The 25,363-nt window shown below is 47.4% G+C and overlaps 2 protein-coding genes and 1 long non-coding RNA gene across 9 annotated transcripts in view; 1 reads left to right on the plus strand and 2 right to left on the minus strand.

Annotated features, from left to right (window-relative positions):
- Nucleotides 1-832, minus strand: part of LOC146355467 (tripartite motif-containing protein 10-like) — a 35,666-nt gene extending 34,834 nt beyond the window's left edge. For 4 of the 5 annotated variants that reach the window (XM_084840923.1, XM_084840926.1, XM_084840922.1 and 1 more), the window contains exon 1: nucleotides 429-832. In XM_084840923.1, the coding sequence (XP_084697049.1) occupies nucleotides 429-516 (88 nt within the window). In that variant the 5' untranslated portion in view covers nucleotides 517-832. The other variant, XM_084840924.1, reaches the window with a different exon arrangement.
- Nucleotides 775-23,791, plus strand: LOC146355468 (uncharacterized). The gene is made up of 3 exons (XR_014788635.1): nucleotides 775-864; nucleotides 6,366-6,418; nucleotides 23,717-23,791. It is a non-coding gene; the product is annotated as an uncharacterized LOC146355468 (long non-coding RNA).
- Nucleotides 9,674-25,363, minus strand: part of LOC146355469 (zinc finger protein RFP-like) — a 16,361-nt gene continuing 671 nt past the window's right edge. For 2 of the 3 annotated variants that reach the window (XM_084840927.1, XM_084840928.1), the window contains exons 2-8: nucleotides 21,013-21,449; nucleotides 16,926-17,021; nucleotides 16,399-16,629; nucleotides 14,344-14,366; nucleotides 13,391-13,506; nucleotides 11,827-11,859; nucleotides 9,674-10,440 (exon numbers count right to left, since the gene is read on the minus strand). In XM_084840927.1, coding sequence (XP_084697053.1) covers nucleotides 9,923-10,440; nucleotides 11,827-11,859; nucleotides 13,391-13,506; nucleotides 14,344-14,366; nucleotides 16,399-16,629; nucleotides 16,926-17,021; nucleotides 21,013-21,449 — 1,454 coding nt within the window. In that variant the 3' untranslated portion in view covers nucleotides 9,674-9,922. The remainder of the gene's footprint in view (nucleotides 10,441-11,826; nucleotides 11,860-13,390; nucleotides 13,507-14,343; nucleotides 14,367-16,398; nucleotides 16,630-16,925; nucleotides 17,022-21,012; nucleotides 21,450-25,363) is intronic. The other variant, XM_084840929.1, reaches the window with a different exon arrangement.

The raw sequence follows: 25,363 nt of genomic DNA on the forward strand, positions 1-25,363 counted from the left end.
CGCATGATCTGAAGCGAGAGGAAATGGCTGCCAGGATTGAGCTTCCGCAGTTGGTCAGGCAATAGCTTAAATCGAAATCTCACCAAATCTTGAGCAGGCTTCTGAGTTTTCCATCCTAAGGCTGAATGCTAAAGGGGTGGGTGGGAGCTGGCTTGAGGATAAAGCCACAGAAGCGTTTGGAAACAGGAAGGCCCTTCTGCCTGACCCAGCAACGCGATTCTCACCGCTCCTCGGAATCAATCCTGTGCGCCTTGACGCGGAGAAAAGTCCTGCGACGCGCTGGCTGGGCAAGGCTGGGAGCTGTCGGGCTTTTCTCGGCCGAAACACGCACAGGATGTCGCACGGAGCGAGCTGCTTGCCGCCCCCCCCCCCCCGTTCTCACGATTGATAAATGCGGCGCCTTACGGGGCCTTCTTGTGGCGCATTACCTGCTCCGCTGCCGGACCCAGCAGGGCAGCGACCACGATGAATTCCAGGCAAGATCTGTCGTGCTGGGTTCGAGGCGTGGGGCAGCATGGCGCCGACTGCTCTTGAGCAGAGTTAGGAGCATGAGGCTGGAAAGCACCGCCCGGCCGCCCGCCAGAACGGGGGGGAGAAAAGTCCCCACGTCCCGCCAGCAGCGGGGAAACGAAACCGAAAGCAGCGCTGCTCGCACTCCGCCCCGCTGTGGGACCGCGCACATCCGTGCTGCGCGGAGCGGGCGTGGCTCGATCGTCCTCGATCTGGGGTGACGATTAACCAGACTCCCGCCTTGAATTTCAGCGGACTCGGTGCCAGAACTAAACGGAGAAACCTGCTCCGCCTGCTCAGGGTGCTTTACGCCTTGCACCTCGGCGAGTTTGCGCAGAAGTAATCGCCACTGAGGTCAGAGGAGCTTTCCGCCAACTAACGTGTGAAATCCAACAGAAATCCTACTTAGAGTAGACCCACTGAAACGAAGGGACTTAAAGTAGTTGCGATTAACCCAAGCCCCATTAATTCCAGTGAGTCTACTCTAAGTAGGGCTTATGCGGGCTTTCGCCAATAAAATGATCCAAGTCTGAGCTTTAAAATATGTAATTGCGAACAGCTGGAAATTTAGGTAGTGTTTTATTAGTGGTAAAAATGTATGACTCTAATAGAACCGTTGTAGTCTCTTATTTCAGTTTGAGCACTGAAATTCAGCAGTTTTCTCCCACCCACCCCCTTTTGAGCAGAGACCTTTACAGTGCGATCCTACACGGGTGTACTCAGAAGCCGGTCTTAAGGAGCGCCTCCAGCAACACCAGACAGGCTGCTTTACAAGATCAGCCTCGGATGGCCTTCTCTCTGTCGCATCAGCCAGGACAGCTAGGCTGGTGAGGATGAGGGAGAGGGCCTTCTCTGTGGTGGCCCTCACTCTGTGGAACTCCCTCCCCAGGGAACTCCACCATGCCCCCTCTTTAATGAGCTTCTGCCACGGGTTGAAAACTTGGTTGTTCAGGCGGGCATTTGCGGTGGGCTAGGGAAATTTTAGAAAATGTTTTAATGTGTAATTTTATTGTTTTAAAGTGTTTGTATTATTGTACATCGCCCAGAGTGGCCAGGTGACTGGCCAGACGGGCGATTAAGAAATTTAATAAATAAATAAAGTAAGTCCCACTGAATTGTTGTTAAGTCGTTAAGTCGTGTCCGACTCTTCGTGACCCCATGGACCATAGCACGCATAGCAGGCCTTCCTGTCCTCCGCTCTCTCCCAGAGTGTGCTCAAGTTCATATTCATTGCATCGGTGATGCTATCTAGCCATCTCATCCTCTGCCGTCCCCTTCTCCTTTTGCCTTCAGTCTTTCCCAGCATCTGGGTCTTTTCCGGTGACTTTTCTCATTAGGTGGCCAAAATATTTGAGCTTCAGCTTCAGTATCTGTCCTTCCAATGAGCAGTCAGGGTTGATTTCCTTTAGGATTGACTGATTTGACCTCCTTGCAGTCCAGGGGACTCGTGAAAGTCTTCTCTAGCACCACAGTTCGAAAGCATCAATTCTTCGGCGCTCAGCCTTCCTGACAGTCCAGCTCTCACAGACATACGTTGCTACTGGGAAAACCATAGCTTTGATTTGACGGACCTTTGTCGGCAAGGTGATGTCTCTGCTTCTTACTATGCTGTCTAGGTTGGCCATAGCTTTCCTCCCCAGGAGCAAGTGTCTTTGAATTTCATGGCTACAGTCACTGTCTGCGGTGATCTTGGAGCCCAAGAAAATAAAATCTGTCACTGCTTCCATTTCTTCCCCTTCCATATGCCAGGAAGTGATGGGGCCAGATGCCATGATCTTCGTTTTTTTAATGTTGAGTTTCAGACCAGCTTTTGCACTCTCCACTTTCACCCTCAACAAGAGGCTGCTTAGATCCTCTTCGCTTTCTGCCATTAGGGTGGTATCGTCTGCGTATCTGAGGTTGTTGATAATTCTCCTGGCAGTCGTAATTCCGACCCGTGATTCATCTAACCCAGCATTTCTCATGATGTACTCTGCATATAAGTTAAATAAGCAGGGCGACAATATGTAGCCTTGTCGTACTCCTTTCCCAATTTTGAACCAATCGGTTGTTCCATGTCTGGTTCTTACTATTGCTTCTTGACCCTCGTACAGGTTTCTCAGGAGGCATGTAAGGTGATCTGGTACTCCCATCTCTCTAAGAATTTGCCACAGTTTGTTGTGATCCACACAATCAAAGGCTTTAGCGCAGTCAATGAAGCAGAAATAGATGTGTTTCTGGAATTCTCTTGCTTTCTCCATGATCCAGCGAATGTTGGCGATTTGATCTCTAGTTCCTCTGCCTCTTCGAAACCCAGCTTGTACTTCCGGTAGTTCTCGGTTCACATACTGCTGAAGCCTAGCTTGTAGGATTTTTAGCATCACCTTTCTGGCATGTGAAATGAGCGCAATTGTACGGTAATTTGAACACTCTTTGGCATTGCCCATCTTTGGAATTGGAATGTAAACTGACCTTTTCCAGTCTTGTGGCCACTGTTGAGTGTTCCAAATTTGTTGGCATATTGAGTGCAGCACTTTAACAGCATCATCTTTTAGGATCTTAAATATCTCAGCTGGAATACTGTCATCTCCGCTAGCTTTGTTGTTAGTAATGCTTCCTAAGGCCCACTTGACTTCACTCTCTAGGATGTCCGGCTCAAGTTCAGTGACCACACTATCATGGCTATCAGGGACATTCAGATCTTTCCTGTATAGTTCTTCTGTGTATTCTTTCCACCTCTTCTTAATCTCATCTGCTTCTGTTAGGTCCTTGCCTTCTTTGTCCTTTATTATGCCCATCTTTGCACAAAACGTTCCCTTGATATCTCCGATTTTCTTGAAGAGATCTCTAGTCTTTCCCATTCTGTTGTTTTCCTCGATTTCTTTGCATTGTTCATTTAAGAAGGCCTTCTTGTCTCTCCTTGCTATTCTCTGGAACTCTGCATTCAGTTGGGTATATCTTCCCTTTCTCCCTTGCTTTTCGCTTCCCTTCTTTCCTCAGCTACGTGTAAAGCCTCATCAGACAGCCACTTTGCTTTCTTGCTTTTCTTTTTCTTTGGGATGGATTGAGTTGCTGCCTCCTGAACAATGTTACGGACCTCCGTCCATAGTTTTTCAGGCACTCTGTCTATTGGGTCTAATCCCTGAAATCTTTTCCTCACCTCCACTGTATATTCATAAGGGATATGATTTAGGTCATACCTGATTGGTTTAGTGGTTTTTCCTACGTTCTTCAATTTAAGCTGAAATTTTGCAACAAGAAGCTCATGATCTGAGCCACAGTCAGCTCCAGGTCTTGTTTTGACTGACTGTATAGAGCTTCTCCACCTTTGGCTGCAAAGGACATAATCAATCTGATTTCGATATTGACCATCTGGTGATGTCCATGTGTAAAGTCGCCTCTTGTGCTGTTGGAAAAGAGTGTTTGCTATGATCAGCGTGTTCTCTTGGCAAAACTCTATTAGCCTTTGTCCTGCTTCATTTTGTACACCAAGGCCATGCCTGCCTGTTATCCCGGTGATTTCTTGACTTCCTACTTTAGCATTCCAATCCCCCGTGATGAAGAGGACATCTTTTTTTGGTGTTAGTTCTAGAAGGTGTTGTAGGTCTTCATAGAACCGATCAACCTCAGCTTCTTCGGCATCAGTGGTTGGGGCATAGACTTGAATTACTGTGATGTTGAATGGTTTGCCTTGGATTCGTACTGAGATCATTCTATCGTTTTTAAGATTGTAGCCCAGTACTGCTTTTCCCACCCTTTTGTTGACTATGAGTGCTACTCCCTTTCTTCTAAGGGATTCTTGCCCACAATAGTAGATATGATGGTCACCTGAATTAAATTCACCCATGCCTGTCCATTTTAGTTCGCTGATTCCCAAGATGTCGATGTTCAATCTTGCCATCTCATGTTTGACCACCTCCAGCTTTTACCTTGATTCACTGATCTGACATTTCAGGTTCCTAAACAATATTGTTCTTTACAGCATCGGATTTTCTTTTCACCACCAGACACATCCACAGCTGAGTGTCCTTTTGGCTTTGGCCCAGCTGCTTCACTCTTTCTGGCGCTACTTGGAAATACCCTCTGCATTTCCCCAGTAGTATATTGGACACCTTCCGACCTGAGGGTCTCATCTTCCGGCGTCATATCTTTTAGCCTTGTGATACGTTCCATGGGGTTTTCTTGACAAGAATACTGGAGTGTGTTGCCATTTCCTTCTCCAGTGGACCACATTTTGTCAGAACTCTCTGCCATGACCTGTCCGTCTTGGGTGGCCCTGCATGGCATAGCTTATGGCTTCACTGAGTTACGTAAGCCCCTTCGCCACAACAAGGCAGTGATCCATGAAGGGGCCCACTGAATTAAATGGGGCTAACTCAAAGTAATGTCAGTATAGGATTGCAGCCTTTGTCGACTCACTGAATTGTGCAGGTCCATTACATGACTTCGTCATCGTCCAGTCATTATCCCACCATTTACACCCACCTATCCCGTGTTTTCCTCAAATGGAAAAATGTGGTATTTTTCCAAATATGCGCAAATGGAGCGCCATGATTGCCCCGTATTATTTCTCCCCTAGCGAGAATGACTGTAAAAGTGTTTGCTCCAGCTCTGCCTGGCAAAGCATAGGACAGACCAAGAGCTCTTGTGCTCATACTCAAGTTTCATTTTGAAACAAAACCCTTTGGGCTTATGGAAGTATTAACAAATGCTGATCATTCCTGGAAATATTGTTTTACAATAGCATTTCTACACTGCCTTTTGGCCTAAATAATGAAGGCGGTTTACACAAACAACAATTAAAACAGCAACAGAATGTAAACAGTGTACACAGCCTACAAAGAGCAGAGTCAAAACTTTAATCTCAAGTTTAAAACAGCATTAAAAGGCAAGCAGGATAAAAATGTTGTTTGCACTTCTCCCTCAGTGAATGAATGAGTCTCTCTTCTCACTGCCGTTGTCACCAGCTGCTATTGCTATTTAGTCTACAGGTTGAAAGGGCTGTTTAAAACCAGGCAGAGATTTTTTTTGGGGGGGGGGAACCCCAGTCTCTACTATTCTGTCAGCCCCCTCCAGCACAAGGACCTCCATCTATCTTCAGACTTAACAAAGCAGCAGTATAATTTGTTATTTTGCATCTGTTCTTTTAAAAGGAAATTGATGGAGACCAATTCAATACCAAAATATTTATTCATTACATTTCTATACTGCCCAATAGCCGAAGCTCTCAGGACGGTTCACAACAATTAAGGGTGTAATTCTATGGGTTGTGCCCTCGATGATCATAAGACCCCAAACTTGGAGGTTTATGAGCATCCTATGCACGGTGGGAGGACCAGCGGAGGTGATCTTTGCCTCTCTGTTCTCCTGCCCTGTATTTTCCACTGGATGGGTTTTTTTTTTTTTGCCTGTCTAGCTGGGGTGAGTTGAAGGGGGAGTGAAGGAGGCTGGAGGGGCCTCAGGAAAGCTCGTATCCTGGCCTCTCCAGTCTCCTCCCCTCCCCACCTACCAAAATGCCCCCTTCTCCGATGTCAAGTTCCTGACCTCAGAGAGCAGCCAGCCTGGTTCTTTCTGCACCGGCTGCGGGGGGTGGGTCAGAACTCCGATTCTCCCTTCCGAGGTCGGAATGCTGTCTCTAACCTTGGATCAGGGAATCCAAAATATCCTATGGTTCCTCAGACGCCATTTAGGGACCATAGGATTGCTCTCTAATTGTTTTTTCTTTTTTTTTATACAGCTTCGATCATATTAAAATGATCAAAGTACATCCTTGTTAGTTTATTAGTATAAAGAAGTTATAAATAGCTCAATGCCTCCACCTGGTGGCCACTACCTGTTAATGCCAGGAAGAAAAGCAAGGCATTATTCTGTTGCAGCAATAGCTGGGAGCAGAGGGGAGAAAAGAGATCGAAGTGGTGGCCATTTGGAGGTGAGTAAAGCAAAAAGGAAGACGTCTGTGAGTAAAATAAGCTTTGTGCTGCTGTTCCCATTCGTTTAATGCTTTTGTTTTAAAGTTGCGTGTTTTTGTTTTCTTTGCATTTTTGATACTATATGCTGCTTGTTCATCTTGCTTCTTTTTTCTGAAACCGTTTGCTCTGCAGACAGAGTCCTCTGGTCCTGTTGAAATCTCACCCTTAGAACCAAACTACATATTACGCTACTCATGTAGTGTGCAGCTGAGGCTTGTCTTTTTTAAAAAAAACACCACTCTGGTGTACGCGCAGGAGACAGCCAGGATGTTAATGTGTTAATAGCCATTTAGCAATTGGGTTCTGGGCCTTTCAGCACCAAGCAAATCAGCCCGTGAAAGAGATGAAGAGAGGGTGGTGCAAATATGACAGGCTTGCATCTTTTCAAGCTAAGGCACAACGCACCACAGATTTGGGGAGGGTTTTTTTCAAAAGTGTAACATCTCTTTGCAAACTGACAACATTCCAAAATAAGCACACTGCTTAAAACAACAGGAGGGCATCAAAACTAGATCTGCTTATTCACTCACTACTGTGGATCCTGCATAAAGATAACTGTGCAGGCAGGAATGTGTTTACGTCCTCAGCAAGACACGCTCTGGATTGGCTGTATCTCCTCACTTCAGTTTTTCAGTAACACCCTTTTCTCTTCAGGCCTCTCCATAGAGCGAGGGTCGCCAACACAGAGCCTACGAGAGCCAGTGTGCCCAGGCCCAGCTCCTCTGGCACTCGCCAAGGCACCCAACCCCTTCTGATTTTTAAACATTATTTATTTATTTACACCCCCCCCCCCCCCGCAGCTGGAATTGCTGAAAAGTGAAGCTCAGCCCTGGATTATATAACCTTTCTGTTCTGCTCACTGGACTAGAGTGCTGGGATGAGTGTCCTGCACTCATCCCAGAGTGCAGGACACGGAATAATGGGCTCAAGTTATAGGAAGCCAGATTCCGGCTGAACATCAGGAAAAACATCCTGACTGTTAGAGCAATACGACAATGGAACCAGTTACCTAGGGAGGTGGTGGGCTCTGCCACACTGGAGGCGTTCAAGACGAGGCTGGACAGCCATCTGTCAGGGATGCTCTGACTTGGATTCCTGCATCGAGCAGGGGGTTAGACTCAATGGCCTTGTAGGCCCCTTCCAACCCTACTATTCTATGATTCTATGACTATATAACCAGTAGAATAGTGGCAAATTCAGAAGTGCAGGGTCTCTTCGTGACAGTCACAGCCACACCCCTTCTAAGATTATACAATCTTGTAAAATATACAGCTTTCAACTGGGATCCAAAAACAGTGCAGCTGAGAGTAAGGCAGTGGTGTTTCAATTGGATGTCTGAGAAAAAAAATGCAGGGCTGTTAAAATCTTTTTCACCCACTCACTCACTGAAACACAAGCATTTTAGGTTTTCAAAATATGATACTCTATGGACGCTTCACCCTCTCAACTCAGCCCTCATGGACAGATCCCTTCTCATTTAAACAGCCCCCTTGCACACGCCCTTAGTATCCCAACATTACCCATTAGCCTACCCTAAGCTCCTTCATAATATCTCCTCCCTACCCCTCCAACAGAAACGTCCACTCACTCAGTTCGATTGAACTACACACACACGTGCGCGTGTGCGCACACACACACACACAGAGCGGTGTATTGGTAAATTTGGAAATGCAGGAGCTCATTGTGAGCTCCAAGGGCAATCCAAAAATTTCAGGCAGCTGTGTCGATCCACATCAACAAACCAGTTCTAGGAGTTGTCATCTCCACCAGGAGCATGTCTTTGGTAAAGTGAATAGGCGTTAATTGCCCATACCAGATCAAGTCATCCCAAATACTTTGCATTCCAACATGGAACAATATAGTGTTGCCTGGAAATTTCATTCCCCCCACAGCTACAGTGCAGCTAAGCTCAGCAGGAACAGGACATTCTGAGGGGGGTGGCAGATGACATCAGAGTCCCTGCTAATGAAAAAGTGCTGGGGCTGCGTCCCTGCGAGCCCTGCCTCCACTACACCACTGTGTATAACCTTCCCCCCAAGTGAAGTAGACATTACTGTTAAAGTTCTGCTTTTATTTTCAGCATCTAAAATGAACAGTAAGACAAAGAACCATTTTGTATATGTAAGTCTCAGTATGCTGAAAACTGAGGGACCATTTTATTACTACCTGAGAGAATACAAAATTCTAGTAAGATGCATGTTCGAAGTTGAGCTGTAGTACCATAGTAAAATTGTTCCTCAGTTTTCTGTCGACACAACTATCCGGACTAGAAAGTTGTTTGATTCTTAAATCAAAGGCAGTCGCAGGAACCTGAATTCTGCACCCATTGCTCTGTTCTTTCAGCTTTTGTGCATGCCTACAACCTACCTGCAGTCCTACATGCTGGCCCTCATCTAGGCCCAGGTGCAATAGGAACAGGGTGGGTTGAGCAAGTCTGACCAGACCTAAAAAAATGCCTTTTACAGACACACTCAGGACAAGGCATGGTGTTATCCCAACTCTAGATATCAGCCACCAAGTATGTAGGGATGTGGCCTAGTAAGGGTTTCTATTGCTGTGGTGAAAAGGGAGCCTCAGAGACAGCCCAGATGCAGACAAGGGAGCTAAGAGTGGGGTAGGGAGGTGTGTGTGTGACTGGGGGAGTGTAGATGGTTGGAAGGAGTGTGTGTCCCCATCCGCTGCCAGTCCTGGCCCCACCCACTTCTCACATGCCACCCCAACATTCCCCCTGGGGGAAATGTGGCCCTTGATGGAAAAAAGCTTCCCCACCCCAACATTAAAACTTACAGAACAGCACAAAGAGGGTATAGCAACAGATCAAAAAACAACTCTCAGCAAATTAACACTTCAAAAAAATCAAGTTGGTTTTCTCTCTCTCTCACACACAAAATAGGGATATTAGGACAAGATCTGTTCAGTTGATAACCACTATTCATCCTGCTACCAGGACTGGCTGCATCTCTAGCCCACCTCCCATTCATAAAGCCCCCCCTCCAGCTCTTCGTGATCCACTAGAACAGCCTTCCCCAACTAGATGCCCTGCAGTTGTTTTGGATTTCAACTCCCATCAGCCTTAGCCAACATGGCTAATGGGCAGGAATTCTGGGAGTTGTCAACCAAAACATCTGGAGGGCACCAGGTTAGGGAAGGTTGCATTAGAGCACGGACAGGGAACGTGTAGCTGTCTCGATGTTATTGGACTGCAACACCCATCATCCCCCACTATTGGTCATGCTGGCTAGGGCTGATGGGAGATGCAGTCCAACAACACCTGGAGGGCCACACGTTCCCCATCGTCATTTTACGTGGACAATCAGACTTGGGCTGTGCTGTCTATATCAGCATGGAATGAGGGTGCGGGTGCGGGTGTGGGAAGCAGAAGAGCAGCAGAGACTTGAGGAAGGTGGCAGCGGCAATGTCGGTGCTTCGCGAGGTGAGGAAGATTCATTGAACTTGCCCCCGCCTCACGCACAGAGCCTGAGATGCGATTTTTCCCATATCCAGAAGAAGGGGCGGAAGCTAGCAGCGGGCGATTCAGCTAAGGAGAAAGCGTGGAGCAGGGCTGCTGTGCGGACATCAAAAAATGCCACCCGTTGGGCAACATAGTTCAGAGACACCCGTATCCTTTTGGGGCCACCGCTCAGAGGGAGAGGAGGGTAATGCGGAGGGATGAGCACACAGTACTGACCATCCCACCTCCCAATAGCCCAGACTCCGGCCTGAGGGCCAGGCCGGACATCCAACCGCATTCTCATATATGACTTTGACACACCCACAGCCCACGTGCCCTCGTCCCTCACGTCAACTTCCCAGTAGGTTGTTCCGGAGCCGAGAGACTCGCAGCCCTGTACGCACTGCCAGTAATTACATTTCCCCAAGCCGATCGGAGGAACCCGCCCTTTCTCTGCCAGCGCCAGGCCTTTCCAGTCCTCGGATATGATGAGCTGAGGGTGAGCCGTGTCTGGATCCAGAGTCAGACGTGCTGTAGGAGAGAAAGAACGAGAGTGAACCCCAAGCCAGATCTACCACAGATGGGACACTGCCCTGGTTCACAGAGATGTTTGGCATGGCCAGAGACCTCCAACTGACTGTAGCAGGTATTGGCTCTGGCAAGTGTCAGCCAGCCAGGAAGTCCCGTTGCCTCTGGCAGTGTGAAAAATGTCACAGCGACAGAGAGGAACAAAGAAATGGTGGGTCAACGTTCTGCTGTATCTTTGTTACTATCTTGTGGCAACAAGAGAGCAAGAACTGCACTGTCTTGTAAGAATGGACAGCTGCTACAGGCAGACATGGTAGGTTGATTTCGCCCTGCTGTAGGAACCCAGGCAAGGGTTTTCCCCCATGATTCTAGACACAGGACATGGAAGCATACCACTTCCACCCATCAAAAATGAATACTTCCACATCTTACGACTGTGGGCTTCTTCACATGGAGCTTTTATCCTGCTATTGAGATTGCTCACTCACAGAAGTTTGGAGGTCCTTTAGATGACGTCATGAACCTCCAGGGCACATCCAGAGGTATTTCCTGGTTATTCCATCTCAAAACAATCTGGAAGTAATGAACTATCTACTTAAGTTGGGATGTTGCACCATGAAAACAGCCACTAGGTGGCACTGTTTCATTGAGTTCTATGGAACCTTGAAAACTAAGAGCTTCACCTCTCAGCAATCACGTGGTCACCACTATAAACGTGGAAAGGCTGCACAATGGGAAGACTGCGGGTGTTTTCTTTAATGTAAAGGCAGCCAAAATCTGCCAGGCTTTAGGCACAATCTCCATTCTAAGGAGGAAAAGAACCCTTGTGTCTTCATTGGCCAATGACAGAAAAGACCAAGAAAAGCCAAGGCTCACACCCATAGGAGGGTGGGACTGTTTGCTCTGATTCTGTAGAGTGTGTAAAATGGACTTCAGCATTGGATCCTGTATGGGGGCACCTAAGAGGGCTTTAGCAGCATCTAATGACCCAACAGCTGCCCCAAATAATTATCTCCCGTAGAACCAGGCAATTTGTAGTTGTGAACTGAAGATGACTTGTGAACTGGTTCTATTGAATCATAGAATAGGAGGGTTGGAAGGGGTCTACAAGGCCATCGAGTCCAGCCCCCCCAGATATTGGGTCCAAATGAACTTATTAGGTATAACTACTTCAACCACCGAGGGATGTTTTGTCACACTAAAAGCATTTCAGAGGGAACAGGCTATTCCAAAAGCAAATGATGCGTAGTCCATCAGTAGCAACAGACCATTCCATGTCGCTGTGCTTGCCAGGGCACCAGAACTCCAAACTTACAGATAATAAGCAGGTATCCAGCTATTAAGATGCAACCCCCGCCCCCTCCGGATCCTTTGGTCCCTGAAATTTACCCTTGCGTAGGGAATATCCAGAAGTCAAAGCATCTGTGGGAGGAAAGGGAAGAGAGATTAAGCACTGCTTCAGAACATGCAGAAATACCATAGCCTACTTTATTGTCCAAGAAGGGCTATACCACCTACTTTTTCTGCACATCTGAATTGGCAGCCAGTATCAATGCACTTACTGCAAACGGTGGTGCAGCTTGGTAATTTAAGACCCTGGATGTAATAATCGTACGGGGCTAGGCAGCTTTAGATGGTCATACATATTACTTCAGTGGTGAAGCAAACACGTAACTTTTCTTTATTTATAAAATCGATAACCCGCTCTTTATTTTAAAATAAAACCCAAAGGAGGGATTTCCTTTCCTCCCGCCACCACTCCATGCCGTACAACTGCTTCTACATTCCCGATAGGTTAAACTAGATCAAAAACAAACAACAAACTGCCAGCCCTGACTGAAAGAAAAGAAAAACTCTTGGCATGTGCAGAGTTTTGCATTTTAAACTCACTTAGCTCACAGTGCCGTGATGGCTAAGGGAATCAAATGGAATTTGCTTCTGCTGCCCTGATGCTGAACACATTTACTAGAGAATAAGCACCATTTTGTTGAAGGGTCATTTTTTTTAAGGTTAAAAAATAATAAAATGTGAATCTGTAACCATGTACATGCCTGTCTGGCCACCCCTATCAAATGTTTTTTTAAATTAAAAGATAGAAAGGGTGAGTGGCAAACAGTGTCAGCCTAAGTGTTGATGGCAGGCCTTTTGCTGCTGCCCCCATCACCTGCTGCTCTCTGGGTGGTCACCTAGGGACCTCCTGGGCTGCAGGCCTCTGGGTGCAAGCTGGCAAACACAACCGTTTACCAGCTGGGTTCAGAAGATGGTTTGGCAGGTGCAGCTTGTGCAAAATGTGGAAGCCAGACTGATCACAGGGACAAGATGTTCTGAGCATATACGACTGATTCTGGCCTGCTTGCACTGGCTCCCTGTATGTTTTCGAGGCTGATTCAAGGTGCTGGTTTTAACCTAGAAAGCCTTCCACATCTCAGGACCACAGTGCCTGACGGAGCGCCTTTCCAGGCAAGAACCTACCTGTACACTACGCTCATCATCTAAGGCCCTCCTCCAGGTGCCTCCTCTGATGGACTCGGAAGGTGGCAAGAAGGGAGAGGGCCTTCTCGGTGGTGGCTTCTCAATTGTGGAACCATCTCTCCAACGAGGCCCGCCTGACACCAACATTGTTATCTTTTCAATGCCAGGTTCGGTGCTTCCTCTTCTCTCAGGCATTTGGGAGCATGGATGAGGCTTTAATCAGGTCACAGAGTTCTCTTACTGTTGATTGTTTAAAATTGCTTAGATATGTGTGTTGTGTCTGTGTGTGTGCAATCTGTTTATATGTTTGTATGCAAATAATTTTTTGAGGCTCCTGAGGCTAATCTGGGTTGTTTGACTGAGGCTAATCTGGGCTCCTCATTAGCCTCAGCCAAACAGCCTCATTCCCAGAGAGGTTCCACCTTCTCCTATTTTAAGAGTCAATTCTCAGCCAGAAATTCCCACAAGGATATTTCAATACCTTTGAAATCCTTCAGGACTTTATCCAGAACATGATTGCTATCCCAGATTTCCCAAATTTTCCATTTTAGCGTAGGAGGGGAAATCCCTGGATTCTCAAATGTTCTCTCCTCGCTCCTAGAGAAAGAGAGAAACAGAAAATCATCCCTATATCTCACCAAATCGAGGTGCAGAATGATGCAAAATGAAATAAGCGGAAAGAGAGCTAACCGCCAGAAAGCCCACAGGAAAGGTACAGCAAGCCAGTGCAGTAAGCAGTCAATTCAACCGCCGCAAATTCATGTCCTCCCCGCATTGCTTGGCAGATGTGCAGTGGCGAGCCGGGTCTCGAGGCTGATCTACACGTTTGGTGGAAACCCTAGAAAACTCAGCCCACGATGAGCACAAACGTTTTCTCTAGTGGGCAGGGCTGGCTCCAGGTTTGAGGGAGCCCTGGGCCCAGGGCCCTCTGGGGAGCCCCCTCTTCTGTCAGGGGCCCCTGGTTGGCTTACCTGGCTGCTGTGGCAGTGCTACAAGAGCGGTGGGCAGCTGGGTGCAGCCCCCTCTAAACTTCCCATAATGCCCCAGGACGAGGCGAGCTCAAGGTACTGTGTGGACTTAAAATGGGGGTTATATTCAGCTGTCTGGTTGGTGGACCGGAAAAACAAAACACGAAGGAGGTCCAGAGCAGGTATCAGCAGTAGGCCGTGCCAGGAGGCTGGGGCTCAAGCAGCTGCCCACAGGTGTCAGGTGCTGAAGTCAGCCCTGCCAGGGGGTCATTTGCTTGCTGTACTAAGGACAAGCGCTAGAGGTAGATATATTCTATCCAAGTGGAGAGATATTCCGCTTCATAAAGAGGGAGCCCCTGCCATCTCCCCACCACCACCAAAAAACCCTGGAGAGATTTCTTCTTGACACGCTACCCAAAGCATTTAGCACAAGAGAGCACAAAAGGAAACAACAGGGTGCGCTTACCACTGCAGGGTGCCTCTGACATCCTAGAGGAGGAGAGAAAGAAGAGGGAGCTCAAGGCTTGCCATGGGCCACTTGATGGGGACCCCACAGAGCCTGGATCTGCGCTGGTCCCCCTTGTGTCCAACCAGGACAAGTGCATCCAATTTATTAAGAGCTTTTCTACATGAGGCTCTTAATTGGCTGTTAACCCACTGTATCTACTTTCTGTTTCGTCACAGAATTTTGATCCAAGCACTAAACGAGGAACCTTTCCTTTCCTGCCACATAACCTCTAGGTGGCACTGTGGTGTATAATAGAATAGTGTAAATACCCAAGAGGAAATTGCGCTTTCCTTTGCTTTCACAATTAAATGCCACATTTTCCCTGCTCTAAAAAAAACCTTGCTGGTTTAGACACAGAAGCGAAACCGGAGGGTCACAATGTCGAGGAAAGAACCCATAAACAACTGTGAGTAGGGAATGATGAGCACACAATACATGCCTGGTGTAGAATATCCCTCAGTGTACAGCCATCCTGAGTCTAAGATTGAGCAGGCTATCAAGATTTTGCACCCATTTTACAGGTGTGGGAACACGAACTCTTCCTAAGCTGGTCGTATCAGCTGACAAACCGAAATCACTACCACAGTGTAGTAGTGGCTGATAGGGAAGATCTCTGTCAAAGACCCGCTGCCAGTCAGACCAGATAAAACTAGGCTACACGGACAAATGGTCTGCTCTGGTTCAAGGCAGCTTCCTATGTAGAGCAGGATGGTCTGCTGAAGGTCAGCTAGTGATGTTAGAGAAATCTGCTGTGGATTCAAATAAGGCTGGATTCCAAAGAAGCTGGCATCCAGAATCCGTGGCGGAACGGATGCACTTACCTCCGCATCCGGAGGATTGTCGGCGGAATGGCACTCGGCTGCTTCCTTAACAGGAGCCGTTCTCCTCCACGCTGATCGTTTTTTTTTTTTTTAATGGCAATCGGCAGGATGTGCCCATAGACTTATACGCAAAAGAGAGCCGTGAATCTTGCGTATAAGTCTATGGACACACAGACTTATACGCAAGATTCATGGCTCTATTTTGCGTATAAGTCTATGGGCACATCCTGCTGATCACCATTTTTTGTTTTTAAAAAATGGTGATCGGCGCAGAGGAGAACAGCTCCAGGTAAGCGGCCCTCAAGCCGCGTGGCTCCGCGGAATCCTTGCAGAGTGGAGCCGCTCCGGAGGATTCCTGTGGGGAGGAATGGATTGCCCCCCGCTGGGTGGATTCCCCACCAGAACGGACGGTGGGGAATCTGTACATCCCTAAGGTCAACTACAGGCTCAGGAACAGCGGACATGCTCAGTATGGAAAAGATGCATGTCTGAGAGTGCATCCAGATGGAGGGCTCTTGCACTGTCAGAAGGCATCAGGCAGCTAGTCCATCTTTACTCCTGAATGGATTTTCCATGTTCAGAAGGAATATTTTATTTATTTATTTACAGTATTTATATAGCGCTTTATGTCAAAGATTTCAGAGCGGTGAACAGCAAGATAAAAAAATAAAATCCCATAATTAAAGAAATTAAAACATTTTAAAAGAACAGATACTGAACATACTGTGGCTGGTCACTCAGGGAAAGCCTCTCGGAATAATGACGTCTCCAGCAGGTGCTTAAAGCAACACAACGTTGGTGCCTGCCTGACCTCCGAAGGCAGGGAATTCCACAGGAAGGGGGCCACTCCGCTGAAGGCCTGGTGGATTTCAACCGGGCCATAGGTCCACATGGAACCACCAGGAGCAAGCCCTCCGATGACCTCAGTGACTGGGCAGGTTGGTAAAGAAGAAGGCGCTCTCTGTGGCGCCTTCTCCTTTATGGAAGTATGGAAGAAGCGGTAGGAAAGGAGAGGAAGGCTACAGATTGAGGACAACAATGTCCTGACTCCCCCATAAAATTCCGTGATGGCTCCATAAAAGCTATCCTCAATCTTCAGCTGGAGAAGACAGTACTGGGTTAGAGAGACTCAGTACTGGGCAGCCTCATAGACAAATGGATATGGTGGGCAAAACAGACTCAGCCTTCCTACCTGCAAAAGATCACTGATGGGCAGCTGGGATTTCTCCTCCATCTCCTGGATGGTAGCATCCAGAGAGGAGAGTTCCTGGGAGAGCCTAGCCACTCGCTCGTCTCTCTTCTTCATAATCTCCTTCTTGGCCCATTCTATCCTGGCCAGCAGAAAGCCCTCTTCCTTTTTCAGAAAATGGTGCAGGACTTTGAACTTGGCCACTGTCTTTTCCCTCTCACCTTCCACTTCTTTCTGCAAGAAGTGGAGAGAGAAGACAAGCAGTTAAAAGTCAGGAATAAGGAATCACTGAAATTTTGGAGGCAGTTTAGGGAAGGTTAACTTCTGATGGTGCAAGGAGGCCATGTCCTGCTGCAATGAGTTTTAACAGATTACCAGCTTCCCCTCCCCAAATCTCCCCCCCACCCAAGCACTTAAGGAAGATCATGATTCAGAATTGGCTTTCTGAGATGCAGGACCGCCTCATATCTTTTTAATCTTTGGGGGTGTTTGCGCTACTTGTTCTCCACCCACTAAACAGAGATACATACAAGTAGATTGTGGCTTTCTTTGTCTGCATTCGATTTATGCACCAGAATCACTTCTCTCTGCTTCATCAGCTTCTCCATGGAGCCAGAAATCCATTCCTGAAGGGGAAACAGGTTCCCACTTGGGTTAGTTAATAACCCTCCAGTCTCTCATTGAGAAAGAAAACCAAGCTGAATAATACAGTCTGTCTCCCGCATCACAGATGTTGTCTCTCAACCCACTCAAAGTAATATCACCGTTGCCGCTTGCCTATAGATCCAATAGGTCACTAGATCCAGGCAATTTTGAGACAAACTGGAGCAGGGCCCACACCCTACTTGAGATGTAGGAAGAGAGAGGAAAAAGGCAAAAATAGGGCTAGAGGGGAAGGGTCCTTGGAGCTTGCCACCTCCCTCTCTACACACAGTATCCAAATATTTCTTCAGCATAGGCAGTGTGGAGAACAGTCTGGATGTAACGTTGGCCCCTGCTTATCTAGTGTTATCGGATACTTTTCAATTCGTACAGCCTGAGGATGTGGACAGGATCCTTGGAGAGGTGAGGGTAGGGATGGCGGAGAATTTCTCCACGAATCTCGGGGAGGCCGAATGCCAACGCATTTGGCCCCCCGAAATTGGCGGTGAAATTCTCCGCCCCCCCACCCGGGATGGGACTTACCTCCCTCGAATGTCCCTCTCGGTGGCGGGTCCTGGCGGCGGTTCGGCGGGGGCGGCAGCCGGTCTTCCGACCAGCTGCCGCCGCTGCCATTAAAAAATAAAGTAAAAAAACACAAACGTGATAGGCTATGTAACGATTTACGTAGCCTATCACGGTTAGATTTCCAAAGTCAGCCATGATAGGCTACGTAAATCGTTACGTAGCCTATCACGGGTGACTTTGGGGGAAAAAAAAAGCGCGTACACAAATGGTGGCGCTCATGGGTGCCGCCATTTGCGTTCCTTATTTGGTCCCGGGTAGTCTACGTAAAGATTTACGTAGACTATGGCGAAAATAAGGGCAACGCTATTTGTGTACGCATTCCACCCCCCTCCAAAGTCACCCGTGATAGGCTACGTAACGATTTACGTAGCCTATCACGGCTGACTTTGGAAATCTAGCCGTGATAGGCTACGTAAATCGTTATGTAGCCTATCACGGGTGTGTTTTTTTCTTCTTCTCACTTTTGTATTTCGCGGCCGGGGAGACGGGGCGCTTCTCCCGGGCCTGAATTTCGGCCGGGTGAGGCAGGGTGCCTCCCCCCTGGCCTGAACTTCGGGGGGAGAACCGAAGCGCTTCCCCCCCACTGCAAAGCAAGCTGCGGGACCAGGTAAGTGCCTTTCGTATATCCCTAGGTGAGGGCCAACATGTGTGTTCTAGATCCTTGCCCTTCCTGGCTCATAAAAGCAGCCAGAGGTGGGCTGGCCGAGTGGGTAAGTGGAGTGGTTAATGCCTTCCTTGGTCAAGGCAGAGTTTCAGCCTGCCTGAAGAAGGCAGTAGTGAGACCTCTGTTAAGAAAGCTCTCCTTGAACCCCACTGTATTGGATCATCATTGGCCAGTCTCCAGTATGCCGTTTCTGGGCAAGATATTGGAGTGCGTGGTGGCCTCCCAACTCTAGAGATTCCTGAATGACAGAGATTATCTAGACCCATTTCAATCTGGCTTCAGACCCGGTTATGGGACAGAAACAGCTTTGGTCGCCTTGGTGGATGACCTATGCCAGGAACTAGACAGGGGGAGTATGTCCCTGTTGGTTCTGCTGGACCCCTCAGCGGCTTTCGATACCATCAACCATGGTATCCTTCTGGGCCACCTTGCTGGGATGGGACTTGGGAGGCACTGTTTTGCAGTGGCTCCATTCCTTCTTGGAGGGGCAGACCCAGAAGGTGGTGCTGGGGAACTTCTGTTCGACTCCCTGGCCATTGGCCTGTGGGGTTCCTTAGGGTTCTGTTTTATCCCCCATGCTAGTTAACATATACATAAAACCATTGGGAGAGGTTGTCTGGAGTTTTGGGGTTTGGTGTCACCAGTATGCTGACGACACCCAACTTTCCATCTAATTCCAAGGAAGCTGTTGGGATGCTAAACTGGTGTCTGTCGGCAGTAACGGACTGGATGTGGGTAAACAAACTGAAGCGTAATCCAGGCAAGACAGAGGTGCTCCTGGTCAGTCGAAGGGTAGATCAGGGGATAGGGATTCAGCTTGTGCTGGATGAGGTTAACGCTCCCCCTGAACACACAGGTTTGCAGCTTGGGTGCACTTCTGGATTCGGCCCTGAGCTTGGATGTCCAGGTTTCAGCGGTGGCCAGGAGTGCTTTTGCACTGTTAAAGCTAGTGCGCCAGCTGCGCCCGTTCCTTGAGATGTCTGACTTGGCCACAGTAACACACGTCTTAGTTACATCCCATTTGGATTACTGTAACGCGATCTACGTGGGGCTGCCTCAGAAGAGTGTTCGGAAACTTCAGCTGTTCAAAGAGCTGCTGCCTGACTGTTGAGTGGGGCTGGCTACAGGGGGCATACAACTCCCCTGCTAAAACAGCTTCACGGGCTCCCAGTCTGTTTCCGGGCACAATTCAAAGTGCTGGTCATGACCTATAAAGCCCTGTATGGCTCGGGTCCAGGTTATCTGAAAGACTGTATTCTCCCCTATCAGCCTGCTTGTGCCCCGAGATCTTCAGGGGAGGCCCTTCTTGCGGTCCTGCCACCATCACAGGCTCGCCTGGTGGGAACGTGGGAGAGGGCCTTCTCTGTGGCTGCCCCAAGGCTCTGGAACTCCCTTCCCAGGGAGGTGAGAGTGGCACCTATCATGGTATGTTTCCACAGGCAGGCAAACATTTTTTTGTTCTGGCAGGCAGGCCTTTGGGGAGAGATAGTCTGGACCTGTGAGAATATGATGGATTGGTACTATTGTTTATTTTGTTGTTGTTTTTAAATTCTGATATTTTATACAATTTTAATATTATTGATGATTTAATTATATTTTTAACTTTTGTATATTTTTATTTATATGTTTTAACTGTACAAGTTTTTATTGTTGTAAAGCCGCCTTGAGTCCCCGTATTGGGAAGAAGGTGGGATAATAAATATAACAACAACAGCAACAACAACAGCTAGATATTGCTAGATATTGGAGCAGGCTGGGAATCTTCCCTCCAGGCAAACTGCCTTATTAGTTGTTCCATTTCTCCTGGGAACTCAGAGAATTGTTTGGTGATGGGAGGTGAGGGATGTCTAAGAGTTCTCAGCAGCCGCACCAAGCAACACTTCCCAAGATCCTTTGAGAGGGGAGAAGCATTGATGATTAAGGGCACAATCCTATGTATGTTTATACAGAAAAAGTCCTACAACTTCCCTATGCTGGCTGGGGAATGCTGGGAGTTGTAAGACTTTTTTTCTGTCTAAACTTGCATGGGATTGTACCTTAAAACTGGTATAGCATTAGAATCATAGAATCTTAGAGTTGGAAGGGGCCTACAAGACCATCGAGTCCAACCCCCTGCTCAGTGCAGGAAGCCTGATTCCCAGGCAGTCTCCCATCCAAGCCCTAACCAAGGCTGACCTTGCTTAGCTTCTGAGATCAGATGAGATCGGGCACATCCAGCCCTCACTGTAAACAGGACCCCCTGTGAAGTGCTTCATGGAACTCAGTCCTCTGCTCCTGGTCTCAGGTTGAATTATGTTTGCTAACTTTTCCTGACCCTGCTTATGTGTTTTTAGAGAGAAGTTCAAAGGTGTCTATCCGCCAATGGAATGGCATCCGTCAGTAGAGGGGATTCCACCTCAGCCCCAAAATCTGCTCCAGGCGGTTGCGGGATGCTCTGGAACAGGTATTGACAGGCTGTAGGGAGGAAGGGAAAGTTCCGTTGTGCGAGCGAAAGTCCACTAACATATGTTGCCCTTAGACAACAGTTTGAGCCAAGGTCTGAAGGAGGTTCAGGTGGCCAATTTTGTCGCCTGTGCCTCTTCCCAGAGCAAAAAGCAGATTTTAAACTATTCTTTCATATCAAGACAGGCAATCTACTCTCCAAACAGTGTGCCAATTTTCTTGCCCAGCCCATTCTGATTCAAAATATGCACCGTTTAAACCCCGTGAAACATAGAGCCCCGTGCCTTGTACTCTTGGGCAGCCTCCTCCACGGGCACCACATTGTGTTCTCGGTGGTCCTTGGATCTGTCACACACCAGACAGATGGGGATGCGATCATCTTTGCAAAAGAGTTTCAGGGGCTCCTTATGTCTTTCACAGGTTTTCCTCCCTTTGGCTTCTTTCCTTGCTCGATCATTCAGTTGCTTGGTTATCTCGACAAAGCTGGTGAGCTGTCTGTTTGGTTGGAGCTTTTTTGCCTGGACTGTTGGTTTACACAGAGGGCAGAGGGTGTTTGCAGGAGAAAGCCCCCAACACTGGGCAATACAGGTATGGCAGAAGCTGTGCTCACAAGCTAGAGTCACTGGGCCTAGGAAATATTCCTGGCAGATGGTGCAAGTTGCTTCATCCTGACGTCTCTTGCTGGGGCTCTCAGCAGCCATCTTGCTTTTTTTTCCAGGTACTGCCCCCAAAAAGAAGAAGAGAGAGTCTCAAAAAACAGAAAAATTATAGATACAATGGGCTTCACCCTATCGTTAGAAGCAGAGAGACAGGCATCTTCAAACTATTACGTTTCACCAAGTATATGCATGCAGGGGGTGGGGATGAGAAATGGGGAATGAACAGGATTTTTATCATTCGGTTCAGGTTTGGGGTTTTTGGGCAGCCTCTTTGGCCAGTATGATGAACAAAGTGGTGGGTGGCACAACTGGAAAAGAAAACAAACAAAAAGGGAATGGTCTGATACCTGAAGGTTCCTCCTTAAAGAGCTGACCCTGCCAATTTTCTTTTATTTATTTTACATCTCATAACCCGCATTGAGCACTTTTAAAAAGAAATATGGGGCAAAAATGTTTTGTCATTTATGTTTGTATATCAACTGCCATGGCTAAGTAGAACTGTTCGTTTCCCCACTTTCATTTCTTAGATGCATTTTAAAAGACAATTTAAGGCATTCTCCAAATAGTCTCTTTAGGGAGCAAGCCTATGGCTGCTAGTCAGCGGCTAGACGGCCATAGGATATGTGGTTTTCTGGGAACCGACCTTCCCCCCATTCTGCACCACCTCACAGGCAGCGCAGAACAGCCCCGCACTCAGAAGAGGAGTGTGGAGCAGCCAAAACGGGGTGTTCCGGGGCGGGGAAGGCAGAAATGCCGATACGACACATCCTATGTGTCGTCTGGCAGCCTCCTCCCCTGCTCCGCCTTCCCACGGCTAGATAGCCGAAACTGGCTGTCTAGCCGCAAATGCAGGGCAGGAGAAGCACGGAGGGAACGATCCCCTCCATGCTTCTCCTGCACTGCATTGGATAGGCGGCCGCCTCCAAGTTTGGAGGCGGCTGCCTATCCCCATAGGATTGCGCCCTTAGTACCTTGTAAGCCGCCCTGAGCATTAAGACTGTGGAAGAGTATCAATTTAAAACACACGTTTCAATTGGGGGATAATGGGTGGTGGGGTGGGGGGAAGAGGACCAGTAAAAAAAAATCCCTACCTCTATTTCTTTAGAATACCAATTTAGGGCACAAGCCTATGCATGTTTAGCCTGAAAAAAGTCCTACAACTTCCAGCATTCCCCAGCCAGCCATGCTGGCTGGGGAATGCTGGGAGTTGTAGGGCTTTTTTTCAGGCTTAACATGCATAGAATGTCATCCTTAGAGAAATAAATCAGAGTGTGTGTATGTGAGGACAAACATGCCCTCACTACTCACCCCACAAGTGAGAAGTGAACCAGCTCACGGATTTACTTGTTTCTCTTCAGAATCAGCTTAAATTTAGCTGAATCAGCACAGTTTAAAACAAGCAAAGTGAAGTGACTCCGTGTCTGGTTCAAGTACCACGAAGACCTAGAAAAGAGAGGAGCGGGAAGGAAGAAAGCCCATTAACAGACAAGGAGCAAGCAGCAAAATTAAACTGCACATCAATAACACTGAAGGACGGGACTTCTCCTGGGTGACTTTGGGCTAGTCACTGATTCTCAGCCTAACCCACCTCGCAGGGTTGTTGTAAGGATAAAATGGAGAAGAAGGGCTTCTGTGTACATACACAGAACATTTTTAAAGTATCACTTAGGACAAGTTTGTTCTGGATCCCAGGTGGATCCAGTTTGTCAATTCAACCCTACAATTATGACAGCAATGAATATTTACTATTATTATCCTTATCATTATTACTATGACACATTGAGGCTCAGGTCTATGGAACTCTCTGTCACAATTTGTAATAACATTTACAGTGAGGCCTCACCTGCTGCCTCAGCTATAAAATCTTTAACTGCAGCCACCAAAAGAAACCCTCTAAATGTAAAAGGAAGTCAATATCCTGGTCCCTATGGCATAGGCCTCTGTATGCATTCCATGGCATTCCACCCCATCCCATGTCCTGAAGTCAAGTCATCACACTCTGTTTCCCACCCACCAGCACTGCCAGACATTGATGAGTATATCACATAGCATATAGTAAAGCACATGCACCATGCTGCAGGCAAGAGAAATGGTTGTGAAGCGTGAGGGGCCTTTAGGCAATAGAAAAAAGACAATGGGAATTGAGTAGAGGTTTCAGGAATGAGAAGATAGGGAAGGGAGAGAATGGTGGGAGTTGGAAATTTTATGGCTTCGTTCAATGAGAAGGTTTAGAAAAGATTTTTGTGGTCGGTTTATAAAAATCAGAAGAATCGGTACATTAAAGTGAAGTATTGTATCCATAATTTTTTTCAATACGATCTTTCGACAGTGATGTAACCAATTACCATGTGGTTAATTTGTGACGCCGTGAGAATCACGTAAGCCCTGCTTTCATGCTATGGAGGAGCCATGAAATGAAAGATCCACGATTTTCATGGTAAGCTTCACAGACAAAGATGTGATCTGTGATTTGATGGTGGGGGATCCCAGGTAGAAATCTGGAACATCCATGAAGATCCAGAACTCAGACCCAAACATTTCACCATAGTTGCCCCATGAAGTTCTGGATCAGTGATTTCTATGGTTCAGTCCTTGGACACAGACATGATCTGTGATTTGATGGTGATTTTGGAGGCATCCCCATAAAATCCAGGGGATCCATGCCTCAGATCCATGTTTAGTGGCATGGCAGCACCACAAATCAGTGGATCCATGATTTTCATAATGCAATCCATGGACACAGACATGATCTGTGATTTGATGGTGATTTTGGTGACATCTTCTGTAAAAAAAAAAAGTCCATAGGACCCATCCATGTTTTTATGCCATGGTGGTTCTGTGAAGCATGGGAGTGTGATTGTTACGGACTCATGTTTTTACATCTTGCTTGCTCCATGAAGTACAGGATCAATAATTTAAAATACTTTGCTCTGTGGTCATGGATGTGATCTGTGATGTAATGGTGCAGTTGTGGGGACATTATATTAAAATCCGGAGGACCCATAAGGAACTGCATCTTGAATCCATTTTTTTTCTTGTCATCCTGGACCTGAGAAATACAGGATCCATGCCACTGACATGGACTTGCTTTGTGATTCAGCTTTGTGACTTTTATGATTCAGCTTTGATTTTGGATGCACTACATATAAAATCCAGATGCTCCATTAGGGTCCATGTCTCGCATAAATGGTTCACACCATCTGAGTTGAAGCAGCAGATCTGGGATTCTCAGTGTGCATACAAGAGGAGTTATGTGCTTTGATGGGGGGCGGGCGGGCGGGCAGGGGAGACCCTATGTAAAAATTCAAAGGATCCATATTGAATTGTGCGTCTTATCCATAATTTTATAACATGATGGTGCTATGAAACACCCAAATCTATGTTTTTTGTCACTCTTTCCCTGGGCATAGTTGTGTTCTGCGTTATGATGGTGTTTGGGGGGCGTTTCGCTGTAAAAATCATGAGGATCCCTGCCTCGGATCCCTGTTTTTGCGCTGTGGCTGTGCCCACGAATGGCAGAGCCATGATTTTTCTGGTTCAGTCCACGGAAGCAGATGTGCTCTGTGCGTGGATGGTGGTTTTGTGGGTCTTCCCTTTAAAAAATCATATGAAATCATGATGATCCCTTTTTGATTTTATGGATTCTCATTTTACCCAGTCCCTTCGCAGACTGTACCCCAAACGATGAGGTCAACCAGGCAACCAGGCGTGGGCCATCAACTCCATGCACTGCTGGTGGGCTTCTGCTTCTAAAGTCATACAGAAAACAGGCAGCCCCATGGGCCATAAGAAAAATCAATCCGAAATCCATGCACTGGAATACCTTTATTGGGACGCCTCAAAAGACCCCCCCCCCAAAATCTCAAGAGCCTGCACATTACCGGGTGGTGGGGGGGAGGATCTTTGACTTGGCCTAATACAGATTACACTACATGGATTTTGGAATGATTCTGACGGCTTCTTCTGGCTGACCACG

Source organism: Heloderma suspectum, chromosome 2 (genome assembly GCF_057233095.1).
Source record: "Heloderma suspectum isolate Gila_16-S chromosome 2, 16-S_ref, whole genome shotgun sequence".
Lineage (NCBI taxonomy): Eukaryota > Metazoa > Chordata > Lepidosauria > Squamata > Helodermatidae > Heloderma > Heloderma suspectum.